Source organism: Lepisma saccharinum, chromosome 12, assembly GCF_977018435.1.
Source record: "Lepisma saccharinum chromosome 12, izLepSacc3.1, whole genome shotgun sequence".
Classification (NCBI taxonomy): domain Eukaryota; kingdom Metazoa; phylum Arthropoda; class Insecta; order Zygentoma; family Lepismatidae; genus Lepisma; species Lepisma saccharinum.
In genome coordinates this window covers 68,908,697-68,932,874 of record NC_139240.1, presented here as the reverse complement: position 1 = coordinate 68,932,874, position 24,178 = coordinate 68,908,697, and the positions used below count along the sequence as shown (strand labels likewise).

Sequence of the window (24,178 nt, the reverse complement as noted above, 5' to 3'; positions counted from 1 at the left end):
AAAGTTTATTGGTGATATAGGGTGACATCCTACACACGGCTTCCAGACATACACACGCGGGAATCCCCCTCCCCTGCACACACACACGTTTGTATGCTTACAGCATATGCTGTGCCCTCCAGGGGCGCCGACTTGTCAAAATTATTGGGGGGGCCTCTGATCACTGAAATAAATGAATGAATGACTCACTCCCTCACTTTTTTAAAAAAAATATAAATTACGTCTTCGTATAGCAGTTTTTAAGCAGCTATTATATTCCTCATGCAAATGAAATGTAACATGAAAAACGTGTGTCTGCTCATTTGTTTTTTAGATAACAATTAACATTTTTATTTAAAAGTAGGCTATGTATTTACATTAAGAGGCCATTTTAATTACATTTTATGCCGGCCTCGGTAGCCGAGCGTGTTGGGTGGTCGGCTCAACTAGCTTCGATCCGGAGGTCTCGGGTTCGAGTCCCGGTGAGGGCATAGGTGTGTTTTAATGTCCGCAACAGACTTGTAAAGAAAGGACATGTGGCGGGTGCAAAGAACCTTAGTGTTGACGTACCCATAAAAATAGCGAATATTTACAATATTTAAGTTTTATTTAATTATTTACATAAATGCTAACACAAATCGCAGGAAAATAGTTTTATTTTTTTTTGTTCTTGCTACAATATTTTACTTTTTAAATTTAATTTTGCAATAATAAATAAACACATAGCACGCCGTGCTTTAGCAATAATGCCTTTGATCATAGCCGTTCCCGCTCTCGCAATACAGACTTTTCATAAGCTTTCCTTGTGTACTTTACTGTAAGCCAGTGTTAAATAAACTCAAAGACTTTAGAATTATTCCCCCTTATTCTTTGGACTAGAGGAAGAGATTTCGAGGATATCTAAATATCGTACATATCAATATTGCCTGAAAGTCGTGTTTACGACCTCAAATTGTTCAGAATTCACTTAACAACATACTGGTATAATTGTCATATCACCTCGTTATTTTGAAACTCCTTTTAGTAAAAATGTTAACAATACTCATAATTATATACTTAGTATATAGTAATAAGTCATGTGTTTTGCTGTCTCCGCTCATAACCCCCCCCCCCCGCCCCCCAAGTTGATGGTTTAGCGGTCTCAGCCCCGCAAATTTGATGGTCTAGAACATTTCAAATGTGTATTTAAAGTTAAGTTCATGTTGCACAATTCAGAGTAAACTTTACAAGAGAAGCAAAATAATACATTATATCCTCTTAAGCAAAATTATTTGAGGGGCTCTGCCCCCACATCATTTACATTGGGGGGGGGGGCTCGAGCCCCCCAAGTCCCATGGAGTCGGCGCCTATGGTTCCCTCCCAGAAAAACAATTCTAAATCCGCCTATGGATATATGTGCTATCAAATAATGAACGTCACTTACCTCGAGAGTTCGTTGACATAATTTTGCAACAAGGTTTCCAATATCTTCTGTTATGCCTTCTTGTTGAATGGGTATCAGAGTCTGAAAGTTCACACGTTTCACTCTTGCAATTCGGATGGAATTCCTCTGAACTTAAATCGACTTTTTCTGACGTTCTATTTGTGGAAAGTGAAGCTTCAACTTCCATTTTTTGTTTATTTTGGAAATAATCTAATAATGTATTTATCCTCTTTTCTCTATCCATCTTTAGTTCCACGTCAAAAATCTATTACACACGCAGAAACGTAACACACAACACGACCACTTCGACTTGCTACCTTGCAGACTGCAACTCGCTACAACCCCAGTGAACACCAGGACTTGGGAAAAAGATACGGGGCGAGTGTTTGTGGTTCCGGGAAGTCGACTGTCTGAACCATACATCCAGCTTGGTCCAGCTCAAATTACGTCACCAGTGTTGACAGCAACCAGTAGTGTTGGCAACTGCTAAATTATTTACGCAGAAATTCAAGTGAGATCTTTCACTAATGTTACAAGAAAATTCAATAAACTGAAGGCTGGAAATTGGTTGAGAAAAAAATATCTAATTTGTAAAGAGCACAAGAGTAAATCGTATAATATTTTGGCATATTAATTGTTTTTATTTCGTTTATGAAACTGACTGGGCCAGTTGGGCTATATAACGCATCCCTCACCCCTCCCTTCCTCCCGGCATGCTATTGTACAAAACATCGCTTGCCTCCTTCGTAAAACCATGCTTCGCTACTGCCTGCAACAATTATTATTATTATAATAATTATTGATATTTTGAAATAAATATGCATCCAGGTGCGAGATTTGATTTTGACTTACTTTGCCTACTAATTGTAGTGATTCAAATCTCACAGAACTTTGCTCTGCTGGCATAAATGGTATAAGAAGGGGAAAGAAAGAAAAGGGAAGTTAGCAGCACTTTCGTAACAGGAAAGGGAGGGTCATTCTCCTAGAGGGCCATCGTGGGTGAAAGAAAGGGGAGGAGGGATTCCTTCAGTTCGTATTCCAAGGGTTACGGCTCTTTTCTTGACCATACTGAGAAGGAAATTCTCTTTCCTTTTCAGTGACTAAGGAATGAATGAATGCCTGTGCATTGCTGTAACTCAACTCCAATATTATCAAAAGTAATTGAAGAAGCAAATACATTTCTCATTGCCAAATGTAAACATTTTACAATATTGGCGATTTGGTATTCACACACATTTATGAAATACAATTTATTTTTGCTTTGAATTTTTTTAAATGACGAAACCAATGGGGGGGTTTAACCCCCAGCAACCCCCCTGGGCACGCCACTGTATACATTCCTAAATATGAAATCGTAGTACACTCTGTTCCAATGGCTTATGTTTATTGTTTTTAAATATGGAACGATTCACAGTACAATAAAATATATAACTTCAGTCAGAAGTAACTGAAAAAGTTAACTGTTTGTAGGAATTTCAAGGAATTCAAGTCTGATTCTTGTTGTTGTGGGAACCCTTTTTTTCCAGACTTGGATGTGCTAAATCAATCAATCAGTGAAATCAACTAATACATGCAAACTTTAACTAAAAGAACAACCCTAACCTGTTGCTAAAAATGACATTTATTTTTCACACTTGTAACATTCACTCCAATACACACATACACTCCTGTTCAGATAAAGTGGCACATACTTCAACTGTCCAACCTTATAAAATGTCCCACTTTATGTGAACACGAGTGTACAAACATGGACAGAGAATAATTGCACCAATTCAGAAGTAAAATTTTTTCGAAGTAAAACCATCTGCAATCAGTAAACGAGCACGCTGTATGTAGTAACCCAACGTATGAACACTTCGGTTAACATTGGGTAAAACATATCCTCAATCCATTATAGGTCTATTTTTGAAAATGTCATTACTTGTGGTGAACATCATCTGAAATGAGAAAATGAATTGTATTAGAATCTAGTAAATATACCTAGGTATTTTAATTGTGAATGTTCAGTGTGTATTTCACATTAACAATATTACATTAAAAGAATCAAACATTAATTTGTAATTTGTTCAATTATAAGTATACCTAATACATAGGTAAAAATAATTCCCTCCCCCCCTCCTCTGATAATATCTCAAATTGAACCCTGTTTAAATGTCTAGGAAAAAAATCATTTCACCTAGGAATGATATCGCGATGCGATGAGTCGAGAATTGTCACAGCCTCATCTCGTCTCCTGTGTGGCGAGGTCCTTCTCGTTCATGTTTGTGTTTATTTTTGTTTCGATTTCCACTCAGAAGTTATTAAAACTTTTTCTAGATTCACTTCATGCTCAGATAGGCTAATCGGAACTCTATTTTCAAAATCTCTTATTAATATATAGTAGGTTTAAGTATAGTTTTCCGAACACCCTCTTACAAAGTTATGATAAATATGGGTGAGGTACAGCAGTACATTGTACCCCCAAGTTGGTCTGTAGTGTCTCGTCTCGTTCGTGTAAGTATTTTGTTTTGGAAAATTCCATTTTATATATTCAAAAGAAAATGGGATCAGTCATATACTCTTCTGATGAAGATTTGTATCTTATCTTCGAATCGACGCGACCACTTCTTTAGAAAAGTGTACCCCCCTTTACGCAAAGGAGCATTCGTCTGCAGCGTGATTGTCTGAGAGCAAATCTGATTCCATCGTTCCACACACATTTTAAACAATTTTCATCTCCTTAAAGAGGTTTCCAAGAACTTTAGTCAATGAACTAACTAGTAGCAATCACAATGTAGTAGAATATGTTTAGAATGGTTTGAGTTTCTGTGGTAAGGAAGATAATGTTTAGGCCTATAAGTTATAAACAATATACAGTAGACTCGCGATTATCCGAGCTAATTGGGACCGAGATTACCTCGGATACGGAAAAACTCGGATAATACGGAGATAATGTGCTAATAGGTCGTAAATGACGAAACAACACTTAAAACTGTATAGTAATTATTTATTACTAGTACAACATAAATGAGAAGATTACTTTTCCCGCTTAGAATAGGCCTACACCACCGTAACAATCGGATACACCGACAATGTAACGAACACGTGCTGCGCGGACAGTGACTTGACTCCATAAACAAACAGGGGGTTGCGTTATGAAGCGCAATGTTTTCCAACCACTCCCTCGGTTAACCCGGAGCCACGGTTAATCGGGACTCTGTTAATCGCGAGTCTACTGTACACTTTTTTTATTGGGCGAACTTAAAATAGGTTCTTTCACCTTGCGTGTGCTGTCAAATTAGCAAGGGGGTATAGGAGGTACAGTACCCACTTCAAAAAATTAGGGGGGTACAATGTACCCCTGTATCCCCCCCGTTCCTGTGCCACTGGGTGTGACAAACAAGCTAAGAGGTAAACAGTCAGTAATCTGTTAGCATAATAGGAAACTTGACGAATCGGTATGGAGTAAGTCTCCACTGCGAGAGGGATAGAAAACACTCTTTTGATTGATTTGGAATAGACAAGAGCTCTTTTGGTTTTGGCCTGGCTTAGGTTGACAAACAACCAGAAGCCTGGAGAAAGTTAGTACGTGAAACGAGAAAACAAAGGAAAACGTAGTAAGAATAATACAGATTATGTTCCAAGATTCGTAGTTTGCATTACTGATTAAAAAAAAGCTCAGCATATTTAAGAATGATTCTTAGTTTCTGAAGAACATGTTTCAAAACTTACCACTACTTTGGGAAACAGAAAAGTCCAGCAGTGTGTTACCAGAATAAAAGCCTACAAGTTAAAAAGAAAAATAAAGTTAAGAATAATAATTAGTATGTTCTCAGTAGCGGACTTGTAATTTGAATGTACGGAGTCGAATGGTGACATGTATTTTCATATGGTGGCACTTCAAAGGAAGTGTCTAGGGAGCATTTTATCACTTGAAAAATCTTCAATGGGAGCAAGGGTTGAGTAACACCTTGTATGTTTCCTTCTCCCCTTACCTGTGCCAAGTGTAAATTTCTCCGTCCGATTTTTTTTTTTTTTTTTAAACTTTGAATGGCGCCCCTAGGCTATAGCTCCCCTAGTCTACCTCTTGCTACAGACCTGTTAGCTTTGAGATTTGGACATTTTGTGAGCTCACAAAAGAAAAAAAGCTACCAGACGCCAGAGCCACGTTAGTCTGCAAAATGCAGTCCAGGGTGTACTATGTGGAAGCACTAACGTACGCAGGATTATTTTTCGGTTGGTGCTGGAATTGTAAAGTTGGATATTACATAGTTGCGTTCTAGGAGGGGTACACAATACAATATTCCACAATTATTCTTTTCAAACTTAGTTTTGGAAGTAGTTCAAAGACAAAAATGGTCATTTTAGTTTTTCCCGCGTTCCTTACTGCTATAATTTGAAAATTTTGATTTTCTCAAAATTTCGAGAAGGGTTGTATTCCCGTTAGCTTACCCTGCACACGCCCGTACCTGGAAGAAAGGTTGAAATTTGTCTCTCTTCAGAAAGGGTGTCCAACTTTGAATTTTGGCCTTAAACAATATATTTTCTACATTCAAAGGGGTATAGAAACATACCTATATCTCTTCCAGAGCTGCACCTCTGGTACCTCCTGTAAAAAATGGTGTCTTCTATGGATCCTTCACAACGAACGCCTCCGTTGAAGTGGATTTTAATGTAGTCCTCGCAGTCAGTTACTCCGTCATTGTTGCAGTCCTACTAGCGAAGGAATACAAAAAGGAACTGCTATTATATGTATTACACAAAAGCAGAATGTAACATCAAGGGTGGTTCTATACACGAAGGCATGCGCGTATGTAGAACTATATTTCTACATAGGAGTCCGAATCATTACTTACCTTACCTTACCAATTGGCTCTACAGCTCTGGGTGAGCTTTGGCCTCCTGCACTATCAGCCTCCAAGCATTTCGGTCCAATATCATCTCCCTCCATCCATGGACTCCCATTCTTTGTAGATCTTGTACGACACTATCCCGCCATCTTAGTTTGGGTCTGCCTCTTCTTCTTGTGGAGTACATTCTCTGATGCATGATTCTTCGCGGCATTCTATCCTTATTCATACGTTCTATATGACCCATCCAACTAATTCTTCTGGCTTTAATAAATCTTACTATATCCTTTTGTTTTAAGATGGAATTTATCTCTTCATTGTTTCGACTTCTCCAGAAATCTCCATCCTTGATTGGTCCATATATTTTTCTGATTATTCTTCTTTCAGTTTTCTTTAATTGCTGTTCGTCTTCTACACTCATTGTCAATACCTCAGCACTGTAAGTTATTACCGGTCTAATAAGTGTTTTGTAAATCAATAGTTTGGTATATCTGCTAATTAACTTGCTTTTTAGTAATTGTATGTTGGCATAATATGCTTTGTTCCCTGACCGAATCATTACTAATAATAATAATAATAATAAATAATGTTTAAATTAATTAAAATATGTAAATATATATTGTATTGTTATTATTACATGGATACGTAAATTATGAAATAAGAATAGAGAACACGTATTCATGATCTAGCTTACGTGTAGTTAATATCACCAAAATTTGTACAAAACCAAGTGCCTGGCAAGGGAACTAATGCCAAACAGATAAAGAATTGAATATTTATTGAATATCAAAAAATACCGTTAGAACCAGTTGACAAAAAGTAAATTTCCTGATTATCATAAATCTTCTTTAGCATTGTCTGAAGGCACAATACACAGTGGATTCGATCCCACTTTAAACTGTACGTCCAGTCCCGATTAGTCTATCTGTGCATAAAGTGGACTTAAAACAACAATTCCTTGGCAGTGCAATTCCTCAATTCCTTGACGCACTATGTAGTAACATAGTTCGTATTACAAAACCATTCTTTTGGGGAAAGGTATAACTGTACCGGCTTCCGCCAGTCCGTGTTGAGTCATGTGCATCCAATAGATCTCTGGTAAGAGTTATTCCTTATAATGCTACAACGTTTGAAATACCTACATAGCGTCTTCAAACTCAGCAAAGTAATTTATTTACGTTATTAGTGAGTAAAACTAACAAGGAGGATATAAACTATGAACCTATAATATGAATGCAAGAATTAACCTGTTGTTTTTCGAACTTAATCACAAAACAATAATGTTTTATACCCTAATTTTTAAGGAAGTTGAATTGAAAATTAATATTATAAACACACATTAAGCATAAAACTAAAGGCTATACTTATTTTTAAGCATTCAATGATGAAAAGAATTACTCAACACTGTCAAAATCAATCATTGTTTCAGTTTTTGCAACATGCCATCAAATAATGAAAGCAGAGGTTATTAAGTTGTAAAGGCGCTTCACACCTTCAACATACACACCCATACATTTTAAAACCTTGTCCCTAGGTTCAAAATATGCAGTATCTGAAGTTCTGTGGATATAACTATTGGCAATAGACAGGCATATCTTCAAATCATAATATAACTCCCATTTCCCTTTTGATATATGCAGGTTTATTCATATTATCTTATTTACATGAGTTAAATCTTGGTCGTTATTCGCAAAAAATCCCATTTCCGTGTGCCCTGTTCCTCCTTCCCGAAGAGAGTGTGTAGACTCGTGTAGCCACTGACTTCACGAGTAAAAGAATAACCCTTCAGTGCAAGAAAGGTGGCTGAAGGTATGTGTACGTGTGTACCCGGTTTCCCACATGAAATGTACTATTGAAATAATGTGAAGAGAGCAAGTGTGTGTATTAGAAGAAAGAAAGTTAACATCCCCGTCGGTTCACATAGTAAGGAAAGAAAGCTCGCCCAGCCGCTCCCCTTAGAGAAGAGAGCCACCGCTCCCCAGTGTTGCCACAATATGAGGGCACAATTTCCCTTTCCAAGGGACAAAATTTCCCTTTTCGGACCAATTTTTCCCTTCACCTAAGCAAATTATATAATAATAATAATAATTAGTAGTAATGGTGGTAGCAGCATTATTAGTGGTGGTGGTGCAAGCAGTAGTAGTACGTACTTAAGTATTCCCTTGAATTCGTTATTAGTTTGAAAAAAAAAATCACATTTCAGTTTCATCAATTCCTGACCAGATGCCCCAGGTTTGAATCCTGGTCAGGAATCCATTTAATCGTTAATATTTATCCAAAGATGCATAAAAGCAACGTACAATAAACTTAAAGGAGCAGAAACAAGTAGGAATAGCAAAATAAATAAATAACATAAAAATGTGTAGCCTATATGAAATTCGAAATTATCATAAACTGTAATAATGTAGTCAGATGACCTTAGAATTTCCCTGCAATTGTGGTATTTTTCATCGAAATTCCATTTTCCCTTTTGGCTCAAATTTCTGTCCGAATTTCCCTGCAAAAGGGAAATTTCCCTTCATGTGGCAACACTGCCGCTCCCTTCCCTAGGCCCCGCTAATGACTTAACCCGTTACTGGAAACTTCCCGCTGGTCGGCTGTCCAGCGACGCACCTACCTACCCCAACGGCCAAAAATCCAAACGTACAGGAATACATAGACATACACAACATTACCAAAACACATGAAACTAAAACCGACCGACCCAATTCAATTAATTAATAAACACATAAAATAAAAAGGATCAAGTAATGATCGCATCATTACAAAGTGCATTTAAATAAGGGAAACCTATAACCACTCACCCTTCCGTACTTTGCCATGTAGTTTTCCACAATGTGTTTCGCGCAGCCATACTCGTTGGCACAGTCTTGGTAAGCTGTAAACATAGAAATATGCATAAGACTGTAATTCATTTATTATCTTGATTATTAATAGATTCTACTTATTAACCATAAAAATAAAAACCCAATAAATAATTTTCTTAACCCACTACTATAATTAACATATTATTAAACAAAATAAATGCATTAAAGAGATATTCGCACAAAATATATATTTATTACTTGACTATACACATAAATAAGATCATAATTCGCAAGCAAATTTCGTTTTTGATGAAAACACGAAATATGAAATAAAATAACATCCTGTAACGTTCATTTTTCATGTTTCTGAAAGGTGTGAGGTGCATTTTCCTATCCTGTCTTGTCACGAAATAATGCGAAATGAACTGCAAAATACGAAATATACTCCTAAACACGAAATTTACCGTTTATATACCGACGCGACACTTTCTGAAGTCTGAAGTATCCTGTGAGTTATGCAATTCACGGAACATTGATTAATTCTGCTGTAAATATTTGAGAAGCAAAAGAACACCTCTACACAGGAATAAACTTAATACTCTGGTAACTACATAAATGTGCTATTAGAAGGAATAAGTTTATTTTGTGTAATAAGTGCATTTTTTAAATCAAGTTTAGGATTATATTCACAATTTTAAAACCAAAATGTCATTTTATATAGCACTTTTGATGTGATTATTCACCGCTATAACACAGAAATTTTATTTTATTTATACAGCTTTTGAACCCGAAATCGACTCTGTTTTTGTACAGAAGTTTTGTTTTTTTATTTACCAAAAATATGTGCCTCTAATTATTACATCTCTACGTCCATGTTAGTAAACCGTAAGTGTCCAACCATCTCGAAAATTTGCGAGAACTAGAATCTCAAATATTCAAAAACCTACGAAAAATTATTTTTAAAGAAATACATACAATTTAAAACACTCAAACGCTGATCAAGGTAAAATTTATTGTAAAATAAGAGACTATAAACGTTAAGTTTCCACCCTCTAACAGGATATTCTTCGGACAAAGATTCACAATAAATTAAATTAGCGTACATTTGATATATTACATTAAAATTAATGGTCCATAACAAGAGTGTAAACAGTTGTAATAATCTATTCTAGAACACTACTTTCAGGAAATATTTAGCAATAATATAAGGAAGAATACGTACTTCTCCTTTCTCCCTCTCATTTATTTGTAAATCTTTTGTCTCTTTCTTTGCTTGTATGTTCTTTCTAGCATTCGACCTTTTCTCAATTTTAGTATCTATTCATTCGCGTTTACTTCCTCTCTTCTTGACCATTTCATACTTATACTTCATTATAGTATATATAGTATACTTCATACTAGTATAATTGACGTTCGTACACATAGAGGTGCTGACTGTGCCAGTGACCATTATTTAGAAATTGCTAAATTAAGAGAAAGACTTTCAGTGATAAATCATAAGCAACAAAATATAAAAGTTATAAAATTTGATACAGGAAAGTTTACTGATGAAAGAATTAAGAAAGATTACCAAATTAAACTGTCAAATAGATTTGATGTTTTGCAGGATTTAAATGATGATGAAAATATAAATGAAACAGACGTAAATAAGAATTGGGAGCACATACGTAATGCAATAGAATCAGCAGCTAAAGAAAGTATAGGATACCATAAACGAAGAAAAAGTAAGCCATGGTTTGATAATGAATGTCATAATTAGAGCCCGGAAGTTCAGGCATTTATTTTCGTTAAAATAGGCAGGCTAAAAGGCATTTATAATGTGGTAAGTAGGCACTAAAAATGAAAAAAAGGCAAAATAAACCGAAAAAGGCACATTTAGAAGTCGCTCTTTTATCTATAATTTCTGGCAAAATGTTAAAATCTAAATTGGGAAGAGCATTTCAATTTTCTCCGTCTTGATTGCATATAACTACAAGGTGCTTTTTAAGTTCTCAACATTCATTGATAGTCGTCTGTCAGAGAGAATGTTTTTCATAATAGAAAATGATCTTTCTAGTTCGACAGAAGTTATTGGAGCATACATATAACAAGCTAATGTAGCTGGACTCATTTTGGTAACAGCATTTTCACCTTTTAGAATATCACAAATTGTTTTCAATTCTTTCAAGTCCTCATTTGCACTCACTACCCGTTAGCATTTTTCCGCAACAGCTCACCCCTTTTCTCCTGGCACTTCCATCATCTGCTGCATAGATTCCTCGAAGATTTTCATGGATGCTATAATTGTAATTGTCTCTGGCAATGCACCATAATGTGCAAAAGTAAACTTGAATAGCACAGGAGTTTTTTCACTTCACGAATTGAAGCCGCTTCATTTTCCGGAAGAGAATCTATCACCTCACTGATTTTTTGAAGGTTGTTAGCATAATATATAGCTGCTGATATCCAGGTTCCCTATCTCGTCAAGACTGGTTGCTGAGGTAAACTAAGCTCAATCGCAACTTCCTGAAATTTTCTGGTTCGACAGGGAGATTTCAGAAATATTTTCTTTGTGTTCGAAATCAACCTGTCCACTTCAGCAGTCAATCATGCACAAGAAATGTTAACCGAAAGGCAATAACCTAACTCAGCATGAAATACTTTTTTCTCACACTTTTCTCCTTCAGCAATGTTGAAACATGCGTGAGTTCAATATTACTTAAATAAGGCGAAAATTATTCACATAATAAACGGAAGAAAAATAAATGCCAACAACGTTTTTTGGGAGAAAAATAATTTATATTCACATTTTTTTTAAAAAAAAATGTCAAATTTCATTGAAAAGGACAAAAAAAGGCATTATAATTAAAAATAGGCAGTGCGGTCCCAAATAGGCAAAATAGGCAAAATGAAAAGGCTTCCAAAACATTCGAAACAACATAAGAAACGTATATCCGGAAAAATTTTATCAATATATGCAGTAGATAAAAGGAGGCATTTTGCCAAACTTCCGGGCTCTACTCATAATCTAATAGAAATAAGAGATCAGGCTAGACTTAGGTGGTTAAATAATTCGGATGATACAAATCTAAGCAATTATAATAGAAGAGATTACTTGAAAAGCAAAATAAACGAAATTGAAACAAACAGCAAAAATAAAAATATCAGAGATTTATATAAAGGTGTAAATGAATTTAGAAAGGGGTGGCAACCTAAAGTAAACTTGATAAAAGATAAAGACGGTGATTTTCTAGCTGACCCAAGCGATATTCTAAATAGATGGAAGAACTACTTTAATGACCTTTTAAATGTTCATGTAGGAGATAAATCAGAAGTAAATGAAGTCCACACAGCAGAACCTAACTTGACTGAAGTTAAAGATGCTATTAAAAGGCTAAAGAATAACAAAGCACCTGGCATTTATTTAATACCAGCTGAGTTAATTAAATATGGTGGAAATTTATTAATATGTCAAATTCATAAATTAATTCATTTAATATGGAATAAAGAAGAAATCCCTCAACAGTGGAAAGAATCCATAATTGTTCCTGTGTTTAAAAAAGGTGATAAAATGAATTGCAATAATTACCGTGGAATTTCTCTACTCTCAACAACATACAAAATATTGTCCAACATTCTTTTAACAAGACTAACCCCATATGCTAATGAAATTATAGGTGATTATCAATGTGGATTTAGACGTAACAGATCAACTACAGATCAAATTTTTCACATCAGACAGACACTCGAAAAAAAGTGGGAATATAATCAAAATGTCCATCAGCTATTCATTGATTTCAAAAAAGCATATGATTCGGTCAAAAGAGATAAATTATATAATATATTAGTAGAGTTTGGAATACCTAAGAAGCTTGTTAGTATGATAAAAATATGCACCAGTGAAACAGAAAGTAAAATTCGTGTGGGTATTAATATGTCTGACAAATTTACAATTCATGATGGGTTAAAACAAGGAGATGCATTATCTCCATTGCTCTTTAATTTTGCCTTAGAATATGCTGTAAGGAAGGTAAAAGAAACTAAAGAAGGACTAAAATTAAATGGTGTGACTCAGTTGTTAGCATATGCAGATGATGTAGACTTACTGAGGGATGATGTGAATAAAATTAAGAATAATGCTAAAATATTTTTCAAAACTGCTAAAGAGATAGGTTTGGAAGTTAACAAAGAGAAAACGAAATATATGCTTACTGGCCGAAACCAAGTGTTAGGTAATAATCAAAATATAATTATTGATAACAACTCGTTTGAACCAGTTTCCAAATTAAAATTCTTAGGAGTAATATTAACAAATGAAAATTATATTAAAGAGGAAATAAAAAGTAGGCTTAATTCAGGAAATGCATGTTACTTCTCTCTTCATAAACTTTTGTCTTCTCGTTTAATATCTAAGAAACTAAAAGTTAAAATATACAAAACAGTAATTTTGCCTGTAGTATTATATGGGTGTGAAACTTGGTCCCTTACATTGAAAGAGGAACATAAATTGAGAGTATTTGAAAATAAGATCCTTAGGAAAATATTTGGACCTAAAAGGGATGAGGAGACAGATGAGTGAAGGTTACATAATTTAGAACTACATAATTTGTATTCATGTCCACATATTATTAGAATTATTAAATCAAGAAGACTTTGGTGGGCAGGTCATGTGGTACGAATGGGAGAGGAAAGAGGAGTTTACGGGATTCTTGTTGGGAAACCTGATGGTAAGAGACCTGTAGGAAGGCCAAGACGAAGATGGAGGGACAACGTTGAGATGGACCTAAGGGAAATCGGTAGGGATGGAAAAGAGTATATAGATCTTGCTCAAGATAGGGACAGGTGGAAGGCGTGTGTTGCTGCAGCCATGAACCTTCGGGTTTAAGAAGGCTAGAGAGTTAGTTAGTTAGCTTCTTGACCATTTCTATGTTTCTCGTCACATTATGTGTTTCTTCTTTATTCTCCCTCTCTATTGATATTCTGCTATTCCTTTTCCTTCCTTCTCTCTGTCTGCATGGTTTTCTTTTAAATTTCGCTTTTCTTTCTATCTCTGTCTCGCTTATGTTTGTCTCTCTTTCTCTTTCTGTGACTTCTGTATTTCTTTCTCTCTCTCTCTCTCTCTCCTTTCTGTTTCTTTCTCTTTTCTGTTTTGCTTTTCCATTTCTCTCTACTTGTTCTCTATTTCTTTCTCTCTCTTATTTCTATATTTCTTTCTCTTTTAATTCCCTGTATCTCTCTCTCTCCTTTGGCTTCCCTCTTTCTTTCTCTCTCTCTCCTCCCCTCTGTGCGCGTGTGTATTGTCTATCTTCTTTATTCCTCCTTCTTCAACTGTCACGTTTTCCTTCTTCCTTCTCTCTCTCTCTCTCTCTCTCTCTCTCTCTCTCTCTCTCTCTGTCTACTTTGATTCTCTTCCTTCCTCCCATTCTCTACCGTTTCTTTCATCTTTTTCCTAACTTCGCGACTTTTGGCTAATTTGCGAAGATGGGGATGAGTGATGATATGATGAAATTGATGAATGGACACATACACACCCATGCCCAGGCCATGATTCGACCCCGGGACCCCTGGCGTCGTAGCGCGATGTGCTAACCACTCCGCCACAGGGTTCGGCTCTTTTTTCTAACCTCCTTAAACACTTCTTTCTTCTGATGACATGTAATGCGTAAGGAACCTTATTGCCTCTACAGTTTGTAAAGGACCTTGCAGGTTCGGGATCTTACCATTGGGGGGCAAGCGGTAGCTCGTAAGCACTCCTTTCTTGCATCCTTCATCTGCGGAGGTACCTAGATAAACTTAATCTACACAACCTTTAAATGAATGGCAACTCACACATTTTCAGGTTAAAAATGACCTAAGCCTGCATTGGCAGCGTTGGCGCATGAGATAAAAGCATATTACCTGTCTCGTTCTCGAAGAGTTTCGAAGTTAACTCTCGCACACCCTGTTGTTAGGCACTTCTATCCCGAACAAACTTTCGAACTGACGTTAAATTTCCATAATAAAGACATGCCCGTAGCCAGGTAGGGGCCAAAGGAGGGGGGGCTGAGCTCCCTGGAACTGCCGTGAGCCCCCATGACATTAGGTAAAACTATTTTGTATAATTTGTTTGCAGTGAAGAGTGAAAATGTAGACAGCTCACAACTTTAAGGATAAATCCACAGAATATGAACAGTATCTATTACATTCGCTCATTTAGTTTGTGAGCTTCAGTCTAAGTAGCTGCAAGTATTTAGAAGATTATCTAGACTTTGTAAGTTCTTTAATAGGAGAGCTTCTTTATCTGTACCTTCGCTGTCCCTGTTGCGACTTTCCGATTAGACAGAAATCTGTGACTTTTTGATGCCATCATGCAAATTCCCTTCGCATTTGCATCGAATGTCAACAGCTCACAAGTTTTGGGAACAAAGGAGAGTTTTATTTCTTCGGCCCATGATAGAATGTATGGTACGTACTATGAATATTGTGCATTTGTTTCTTGTACAGATATTTATCTGTAGTAGTATGGTGTGTGTAAGGGATGATTTCAGTATCAGATCAGTGATTAGCACTTCAAGAGATGTTTTAAAAGATGTAAGAAATGTAGTATTTGTATGATATTTCATATAACTTAATAACCCCCATACACACACACATAATTTATCATCATTTAATACTGTTATTTTTTTTTTAAAAAATGCACTTGGTTTACAAAGCCCCCCTGATAACCCGTGACCCCCCGCCCCCCGGAGATCAATTCTAGCTACGGGCCTGAATAAAGATCGACTGTCTTCCAAACTAAACCTGTCTCGCTCTTTTTCAGACTCTTCCGCTCGACTCTCTTTCAAAATCACAACCGCCTTCCCAAATCCAAAATCCACAAATATCGTCTGAAACTCCAGAACCCCGTCTCTTCTGTTCAAGATCCAACTTGCATGCTGTCCACCTATAAGCTCCTAGGTTTCTCCGTCTCACCCCACTTTACCTCTGCAATAACTGGAAGATGCTTTATGCCGAAGTTAACACATTCTTTGGTGTTTCCTGCCTGCTACATGGCTAAGCGTAACTCGAAAAAATTTGTGTCCCTAGACTATGCTTTGTTCTGGGCCCTGGCGATATTATTATTATTATACTGAACAGTTTTGTTAGCATGAAACTTCACTTGTACTAATTGCATGCTCTGTATTAATAACACTTGTAAACTTTAAAAGATAGATATATCTGAGTAAATATTATTCATAAAACTTTGATAAAACAATGCACTTAGATTTAACCAGAGATCAGTCTCCTAAAACTGTTTCCTTCTGGCTTTCATAGCAGCAAACTGATGAATGAGAGGCTTGGCATGCTGTTATTTTGCTATTATCACAATATTATGAAATGTTAATACTTGATATAATCTTTGTCCCTTCTGCCCTCAGCATGTCTTTTTTGTGCCGTCTAGACTAGTGGCAAATTCTCCCCTGCGTGTAAACATGATGTCTAATGGAAACTTCATGCACGCGCCTTTGTAACATATACTAAAAATATTGTGGTATGATCATAAATGATCGTGCATTCATGTAGTTACACGCATGCACCACACACACACACATACACACACATTTATTTTGTTAACATAAGACGTCATTAGTTTTTCATTCTCACCTATAAGAAGGTGGGAATAACTAGCACTGGGTGTTTCAATTGTGAACACCGGGAACTGGCTCATAGACAGAAACATCTCACTATGTAGGTTGATGGGTTCTTGGTGTGACAAAAAATGTGTTGCTTTTCAGTTTCTTTACACGATATCTCATTAATTAAATAAACACTTACTTTTTTAAATTACATCTCTTCCTCTTTAAATTTATTAGTATGAGAACCGCGTAACTCGGTACCATTCATGCTCTATAGTACGTGAGGGGAATTCAGTAAATAGGTCACAATCTGATGTAGATAGCTGAAAATAGTAGTGAGCAGTTTCTAAAGGTGTCATTAGATGTCAGCACAGTCCAGTTTGATGATATTCAGTTAGCAGTCGTTAGATAGCAGACGCACGCATGGGCAGCTCAGTTTCAAAATGGCGACCGTGAGTTTACAGTCAACAATGTTAGTAATAAGGTGTGTTTTATACAGCGTATATTGATACACTTGTAGGTTATATCATCTGCAAATATGCTGTATAAAGAAACAAACTGCCGCTGTACTAACTGAGGTGAGTGTGCGTGGAGATGATACGGGTGGAGGAGACGGTTCTAGTTTACAGATGAATGACAGCATAGCAACTGCAATAGGGTGTTCTCATGGTTAAGCCTACAGCATAATGCATGGCCATTTGAATTTCCGAAAAGTGTGCGCACTGTGGCAGCATAAACGTTTCTCGGATGATGAAGATGTTGAAGGTAAGGTGCGACTCTGGCTGGGACAGCAGCCAAAATACTTTTATGCAGCAAGTTTTTGGACTGACAAAGCTATGGGATAAGTGTATCAATGTTGGTGGAGATTATCTCTGTATTCTATAAGACGCATGAACAAGTTCCTCCCCACCTCTATCAAGGCCAAACTATGTCAGTCCCTAGTTTTATGCCATTAGATTATTGTGACGTAGCGTATTCCGGCTTCACAGGTGAGTCAGTTAGACGTGTTCAAAATGCCTGCGTACCATACATTTTTAATTTAAAATATTAGGACCACCTATCACCTTATTTTCTCAAATTGGGGTGGCTACGTATGCAAGAAAGACGAACGCTGCACACACTGATTTTACTTTACAAAGTTCTCAACCTCAAGTCACCTTCCTATCTCCTCTCTCGCTTCCAATTTCTTCACGAATTTCACGATCGCGACACCAGATCACGCAGCTCCTCATCTCTCTCTATCCCCGTCCACAGATCAAACATCTTCTCCAACTCTTTCTCTGTATCGGCTGTAAGACTATGGAATGAGTTGCCAGAAAGCACTAGAACAGTAAGCTCCGTCGCTTCCTTTAGCAGACGTGTTCGCCAATCTCTTCAGAATTCTCGTTAGATCTTTCCCTGTCAAGCAGACTAAAGGGCATATGCAAGTGCATTAATTCTTAAAATATTTTGTAATTACTTATATACAATTTAAAATTTTGCATTCCATATATTGTATTTTGTGTATTATATATCTTTTGTATTTTGTGTGTTAAATTCAGGGCGTTAAGACTTGTGTGTATGAGTATAATGCGTGTGTGTGTGGACCTATGTGAAATGACTTAATGTACAAGTACTTTGTGTATAATATAATAATGTATAATTTTATGTGTATGGTTGAGTGGAAGAAAAGGCTTTGTACGGCCTTAACTCCACCATTTAAAACAAGGCGTTAAAAAATAATTAAATTATGTTGAAAAATAAAAACGGTTTTCAAGTCAGTCTCTCACTTAGTATTTTTTTTATATAAAAAATAAACGCTTGTGTCCTACTTACTGACTTGCCTCGTATTATCTAATGTTCTCTGCACGCGTCACTCAGCAATAGCTAACCGGAATGTTAGATGAAACACTTCCGCGTAAAGTATTGACTACTATAAGAATGCTCTGCTTTTTGGGAGCATTTGTGCTAGCAAATATATTAAAGGAAATACTTCCACCTAAGGCGGGCCTTGAAGTTGCAACCTCACCTCCTTCTCTTTCGGGGTCATCCTCCGGGAACACGTGCTTCTCTGCATCCGCCCAGTAGATCCTGGAGATGTAGAAGGGCCCGCAGTAGCCCTTGGTGCAGCCGAAGCTCACGTTGCAGCCGGCGGTTGCGGCTTCACAGAGGCACCTCATGCAGGGGTCGTTCAGATTGGTCAGGTAGAGGGCTGCAAACAAAAATAGACAAGTGAAACCACACTAAATTTAGTAGCTTTTACTATTCTGTCTACTGTAGAGCTATCCGTACACGATCAAATGAAACACGAAACTTCCTACATCATTTTTCAGTCTCAACGGTAAAATAAAGGGGGGGGGGGGGGCGAAAAATGTCCTCCTCCACCCGCATACATTCGGAGGTATGTGCTATTGTCCCGGTGCCATAAATTATACCGGAAAGTCAGTTACGCGAAATATTTACCGGATTCCTCCGTTTATATTTGTTCTTTATTTTTATTTTTTTTTACTTGATGGTATGATTTAATATCACACCAGAAAAAGGACCAATAATTAGAATAATCATTGGTTTACATATAATAGTATTAGTAGTAGGGTTAAAATGTTATTGTGTTAGATCTACAATTATTGATTTTAAGATCTTAAAGTTAGAGAAACAGGTTAGTAATACTAGTGTAAAGTGTATGAAATTGGATAAAAGAGTTAATAGGTTAGGGATTTAAAGTTGCCAAAGCTACTAACTGCGAGTGGTAGGAAGCCTATTTGTTGTTAATTTTTATCTGTTAAAAGTTCTTCATCACTATGAATTAGTACACGTCTAGTAAGAAGTGTGGAGATTAGTAATTCAAGACAATTTAGGGGTGGGAGAGACGGTATCTTACTGGAATCGCAGTAGGAGAAGTGGGTATTGGCGAACATCAGTACCAGAAGGACCTCCTGGAGGCCAGAGGAATGAGAAATCCTGGATACGTCAGGAGGATGTCTCGTAACCAGAATATACGTTACACTACAGGCCTGTACCCAGCATTTTTTTTTTTTTTTTTTTTTTTGAGGGGGGACAGATCCGAAATTCTGCGCGGTTGATTGGCGGCGCCAGAAATTTATATAACTTGATTAGTAGAAAAAATGTAAACAATAATTATTATTACTACGGCCATAGTTATTATACAATAATAACTATAATAAACTAATAAAATCAATTTTATTACACATTTATTTTTATTATTGATATTACTATAAAAATGTGGAGACTTTGATCACTGGAACCAGAAGCAGTGAAATTTACAATTCCAAGTGCCCCTTGATTTTGCAGAGACCTGAATGCGATTCTTATTTGCATGTGGATTGTTGTGTCACGTACTTCTTGCTCTTAAGGGAAACTTGTTTTACTGGTGTTCATAGACTCACGAATACTAAAAGGTACATGAATTGGATTTGTGACAAATTTGTGATATTTGTTACTAAAAAGTCATTTGAACTTGCTGCCGTCAGTGGCGTGCCCAGGATTTTCGAAAAGGGGGTGCGGTGGCACGTACACTTTTTCTTTTAAATGAGCCATCTTTTCCTGGCTTCGATGTTCTTTTTTGGAGGGGATACTGGGCCAACACCCCTTTTGGGCACGCCACTGGCTGCCGTATGATACGTCACAATCCTACTTAAGCATCCTGGTTATCTCTTTTCATCATCTCCTCATCATTGCAGCGTTTGTGGATGGTCTGGTTGGGTCAATAAATATCCTGTAGAGCGTGAAGCGACTGCTTGTTCTTGGGATTCCCGTGTACATACTTGGCCTTGTAAGATGTTGCTGGCGGAATCAGGTGTTTTACAACAAACCACGTAGAAAAGAAAATGACATACTCTGCGCTGTCAGAGTAGCAATTTTTTGCAAATAAAATGATTTTGATAAGAGATGGTGACAACTTCTCCAAATAAATACGAGAACAACATGAGAGTTATTCCTAACTACCTGATTACCTGGCGTTGCCCGGGTATTTATTTATCCCAATCTTCTAGTAGACAGGAAAATAATGAATTCTAACTATAGTGTAAAATGAACTTGGAGTTGAACGGCATTGGGAGTCTCACAATTCATCTTAGCGACCCCGAAAACTATGGATTCCACACTATCGGTAGTTTTCGATTATTTTTACATGTCACCCCTTCCCACCCCCATCCCTTGGGGTGCCAGAGGTGTCTTACCCTCACAGTATTTCTTTATACATTGTAAGTGATATGTGTACCAAGTTTGGTTGAAATTGCTCCAGGCGTTCGAGAGTTATGCCGGAACAAACATTATATACACACATACATACACCCATTTTTATATAGATAGATAATTATTCCTCTGAATTCTTCTAGATTATTAATTCCTCGCGTTATTTATACATATACATACGTATGTACATATTTATACACATAAAGCACCTGTGTCGACTTACATATTTAAACATCTTCGATAATGCGACAAAGTTTGCGAGAAAATGTAAGTAAATTTTTATCCTGTAATATACGGTTATTAAATGTTAATATTATGGTCATAATGTTCTAAATTTTGATTTTAGAAACCACAAATAATAAACTTGTGCAGTTATAATGCAATTCAATAGATTGTTAAATATGCAAATTAAGGACAGACCTAAAAATTACTTCCTGAAACATTCGTCCTCGGTTATGTTTCATTTCCCTGACATCACTTTGCAATACAAAATGAATAAACACACTGATGGACAATTTGCCTACTAATTTCTTTGCTTCCGACCGTTCCATTCATATTTATCACTATAGCCCAGATTTTTATGTAATTACATATCTTTTCCTTTGTATGTAGATAAGCAAGAACCACAAATGTTCACGAATTACGATGTTAGGAACCGTTATGTGAATGTCATGTTACATATTTTTACATATTTTGAGGTGTATTATGTATTTCCTGTTCACATTACTGATTTGTACATAAAGTGCGGTATTTAGACCATTTTTCTGGTTTTTCGTTGAGTAAGGAGCCATAATTGTGGGACAAACATTCAAACTTCGACTTCTACAAAAATTAAAATAGAAAACACTTCTCAAAATGTATTTAGTGGTTCACACAAACATGGCATGTACTGAAACAGGAACACTTTATATTTCTTTAAAGAAATAATGCATTGTTGCATTAAATGTACATTTTATTTTTTGCCTGGCAAATCAATTTGTTCATTCAATGAGAATATTCTTCAACATTGTAGAAATTTGAATGCATCTCTCGAGGTGAAATATATCAAGTGACACTGTACTCAAAGAGTTCACATTATCATATTACGAATTTTTCAATGCAATTTAGCACATTTTAAATTTTATTATTTCAAGAAAACTTCTTAAAATAAAATACATAATATCGAGAAATTAATTTAGAATACATACTAAATTTTACTAATATTTTAAAATACTATTTTTCTTACAGAAATTATGTAAAGAATAAGCGTATTAGATCATGGACGTCCGGAAGGGGGGGAAAGGGGGGAGCACGTCCCCCATGGAAAATGAGTATCCACATACAAATTATATATTTTCAACATAATTTCAATTTAGTCACATTAATTTATGTTAATTATTATGAGGGCGTTGATGGAACATGATAATTTTAGACTAAAACATTGTTTTTTGAGGAGGCGTCAATATTATGGCAAAAAATATGTCTCGTTTGTTTCTTGGGAAAAAAATCCTTGCTTGCCCCCTCCCTGGAAAAGTCCTGCGGACATCCATATATTAGATATTTAAAAATGCGGTTATTTTGGTTTTTGTTTTTTACATATTTCGCCCATTTCTCCTATATATTTCGCATGTTTTTCCTACATAAAAAACCGGGCCTTATTTCTCACAAACGTCTTCCGTATGTTAACCTTCAGTCCCAGTACCTGGAACTCGCCGCTGAACGTACTCACCAGAAAAAGGGCAGAGCAGTACGACGGCCGTTGCCAAATAGAGCCACGGGCTGGCGGCCATCTTGTGCACCAGCTGTTGGAACCACAACAATCGGGATGGTATCACTTTTCACAAGAATCCAGGCCCTTTCCTTGATCGCCCACGGAAGGATCAGCTACGCAAAACACAGCCGACATCTCACTCTTAGCAGCAACCACCAAGACATTGTTGCCAGACCTTGAAGTTTACTTTCATTTACTCCTCCATCCGTAACCAGTTGCCGGCGCTCCTGACGCACGGGAGTGAGTTGGTTGCGAAGTTCTTGCCTGGTCATCGCTAAATGCGATGACTGATTGCCTCTGCTGTAATTGCCATGGGCAACTTCGCTCGTCTATGCCGTGAACGTTGTTCACACGCCAAACTTGGCTTTTCAAAAGCAATGTCAACAAGCAGTGACTTTCTATCTGTGGGAAAATGTTACGGTACTCTTCCTTGGTCAGTCAGGATGACAGGACCTTTGGCATGCGAATGGGCGAATATTTTCAAATTTTCATCTCCATTCGATAAACTTCTTGCATATTTCAAAATATGAAAAATTACATGCGCTTAGAATTCCTTCTAGAGCAGGAGTTTCCAACTGCCGGCCCGCGGTGACTTTTTTTTGCGGCCCGTGAAGCCAGTTTGCAAAATACATTAATTTTATGTATTTTTATTAAAATTCGTTCTATTTGTGGACTTCTTTAAATAACTGGCGTTTCTAACAGATATCACAGGTCATCTAAACGAACTGAACTTGCAACTGCAGGGAAGAAACCAGCTGGTGTCAGATTTAATGGGAAACATAAATGGATTTCGTAATAAACTGAAGATTTTCAACGTTGCTTTCGAGAGGAATAACCTGGTCCATTTTCCAAGCTGTCGGCAGCTACCAAGAGATGAAGAAACACTGGACTTTTCTGCAGTGTAAATAGTAAAGAAATAATGGATGAGTGTGACTTCAGATTTAAAGATTTTGAAGAACTTAAAAGCAGCATCCAGCTATTTAGCAATACTCTTGGCGTTAACATCGAAGAATAAGAAGCTTCTCTCCAACTTGAATTGTGTGATTTGCAAGGCGATGTGTTCCTTCGAACCAGGCAAGAAAAGGGGCCAGAGTTTTTCAAATACCTTTCAAAGGAACGCTTTCCAAACCTTCGTAGTTTTGGGCAAAGAATGACGTCGATGTTCGGCAGCACATACACGTGTGAAAGTGTTTTTTCTTATATGAAGTTCATCAAGAACCGCTACAGAAGCCGACTGGCAGATTCTTCACTGCTTCACCTTCTGAGACTTTCAAATACAGAAATTGAAGTGACTATTCCAACTTTAATAAAAGAAGTGGATCGTCCTCAATTTTCACATTGAACACTTACTATGAAGGATTCTTATTTGTATGGTGTTTTTTTCATTTCTTTCAATTCATCCATAAGTATTGGGTCTTTGTGAAATAAATTCTAATTATACAATTTTGATTTGTGATTCCATTGTTTTTATTGCCTCACTTTAGACATTTAGGTCATGCGAAAGTACTTCATTTTCAGTTCAGTACTTACAATTTTTGTAATTTTAATCCCCCGCCCCAAAATGCGGCCCGCCAATCAACTGCTGGATATAATTTTGGCCCTCGGACCTTTTGAAGTTGGAA

General features: G+C 36.7%; 1 protein-coding gene across 1 annotated transcript; it reads right to left on the bottom strand.

The window, feature by feature from the left end:
• Window positions 1-3,004: 3,004 nt before the first annotated feature.
• On the bottom strand, window positions 3,005-22,804 carry LOC145996532 (lysozyme-like). The gene is made up of 5 exons (XM_083133034.1): window positions 22,515-22,804; window positions 18,621-18,803; window positions 9,036-9,109; window positions 5,956-6,094; window positions 3,005-3,339 (listed from the first exon to the last, which is right to left on the bottom strand). Exons 1-5 carry the CDS (start codon window positions 22,573-22,575, stop codon window positions 3,320-3,322), a joined length of 477 nt encoding a protein of 158 aa, XP_082989160.1. The 5' UTR covers window positions 22,576-22,804; the 3' UTR covers window positions 3,005-3,319.
• Window positions 22,805-24,178: the final 1,374 nt, after the last annotated feature.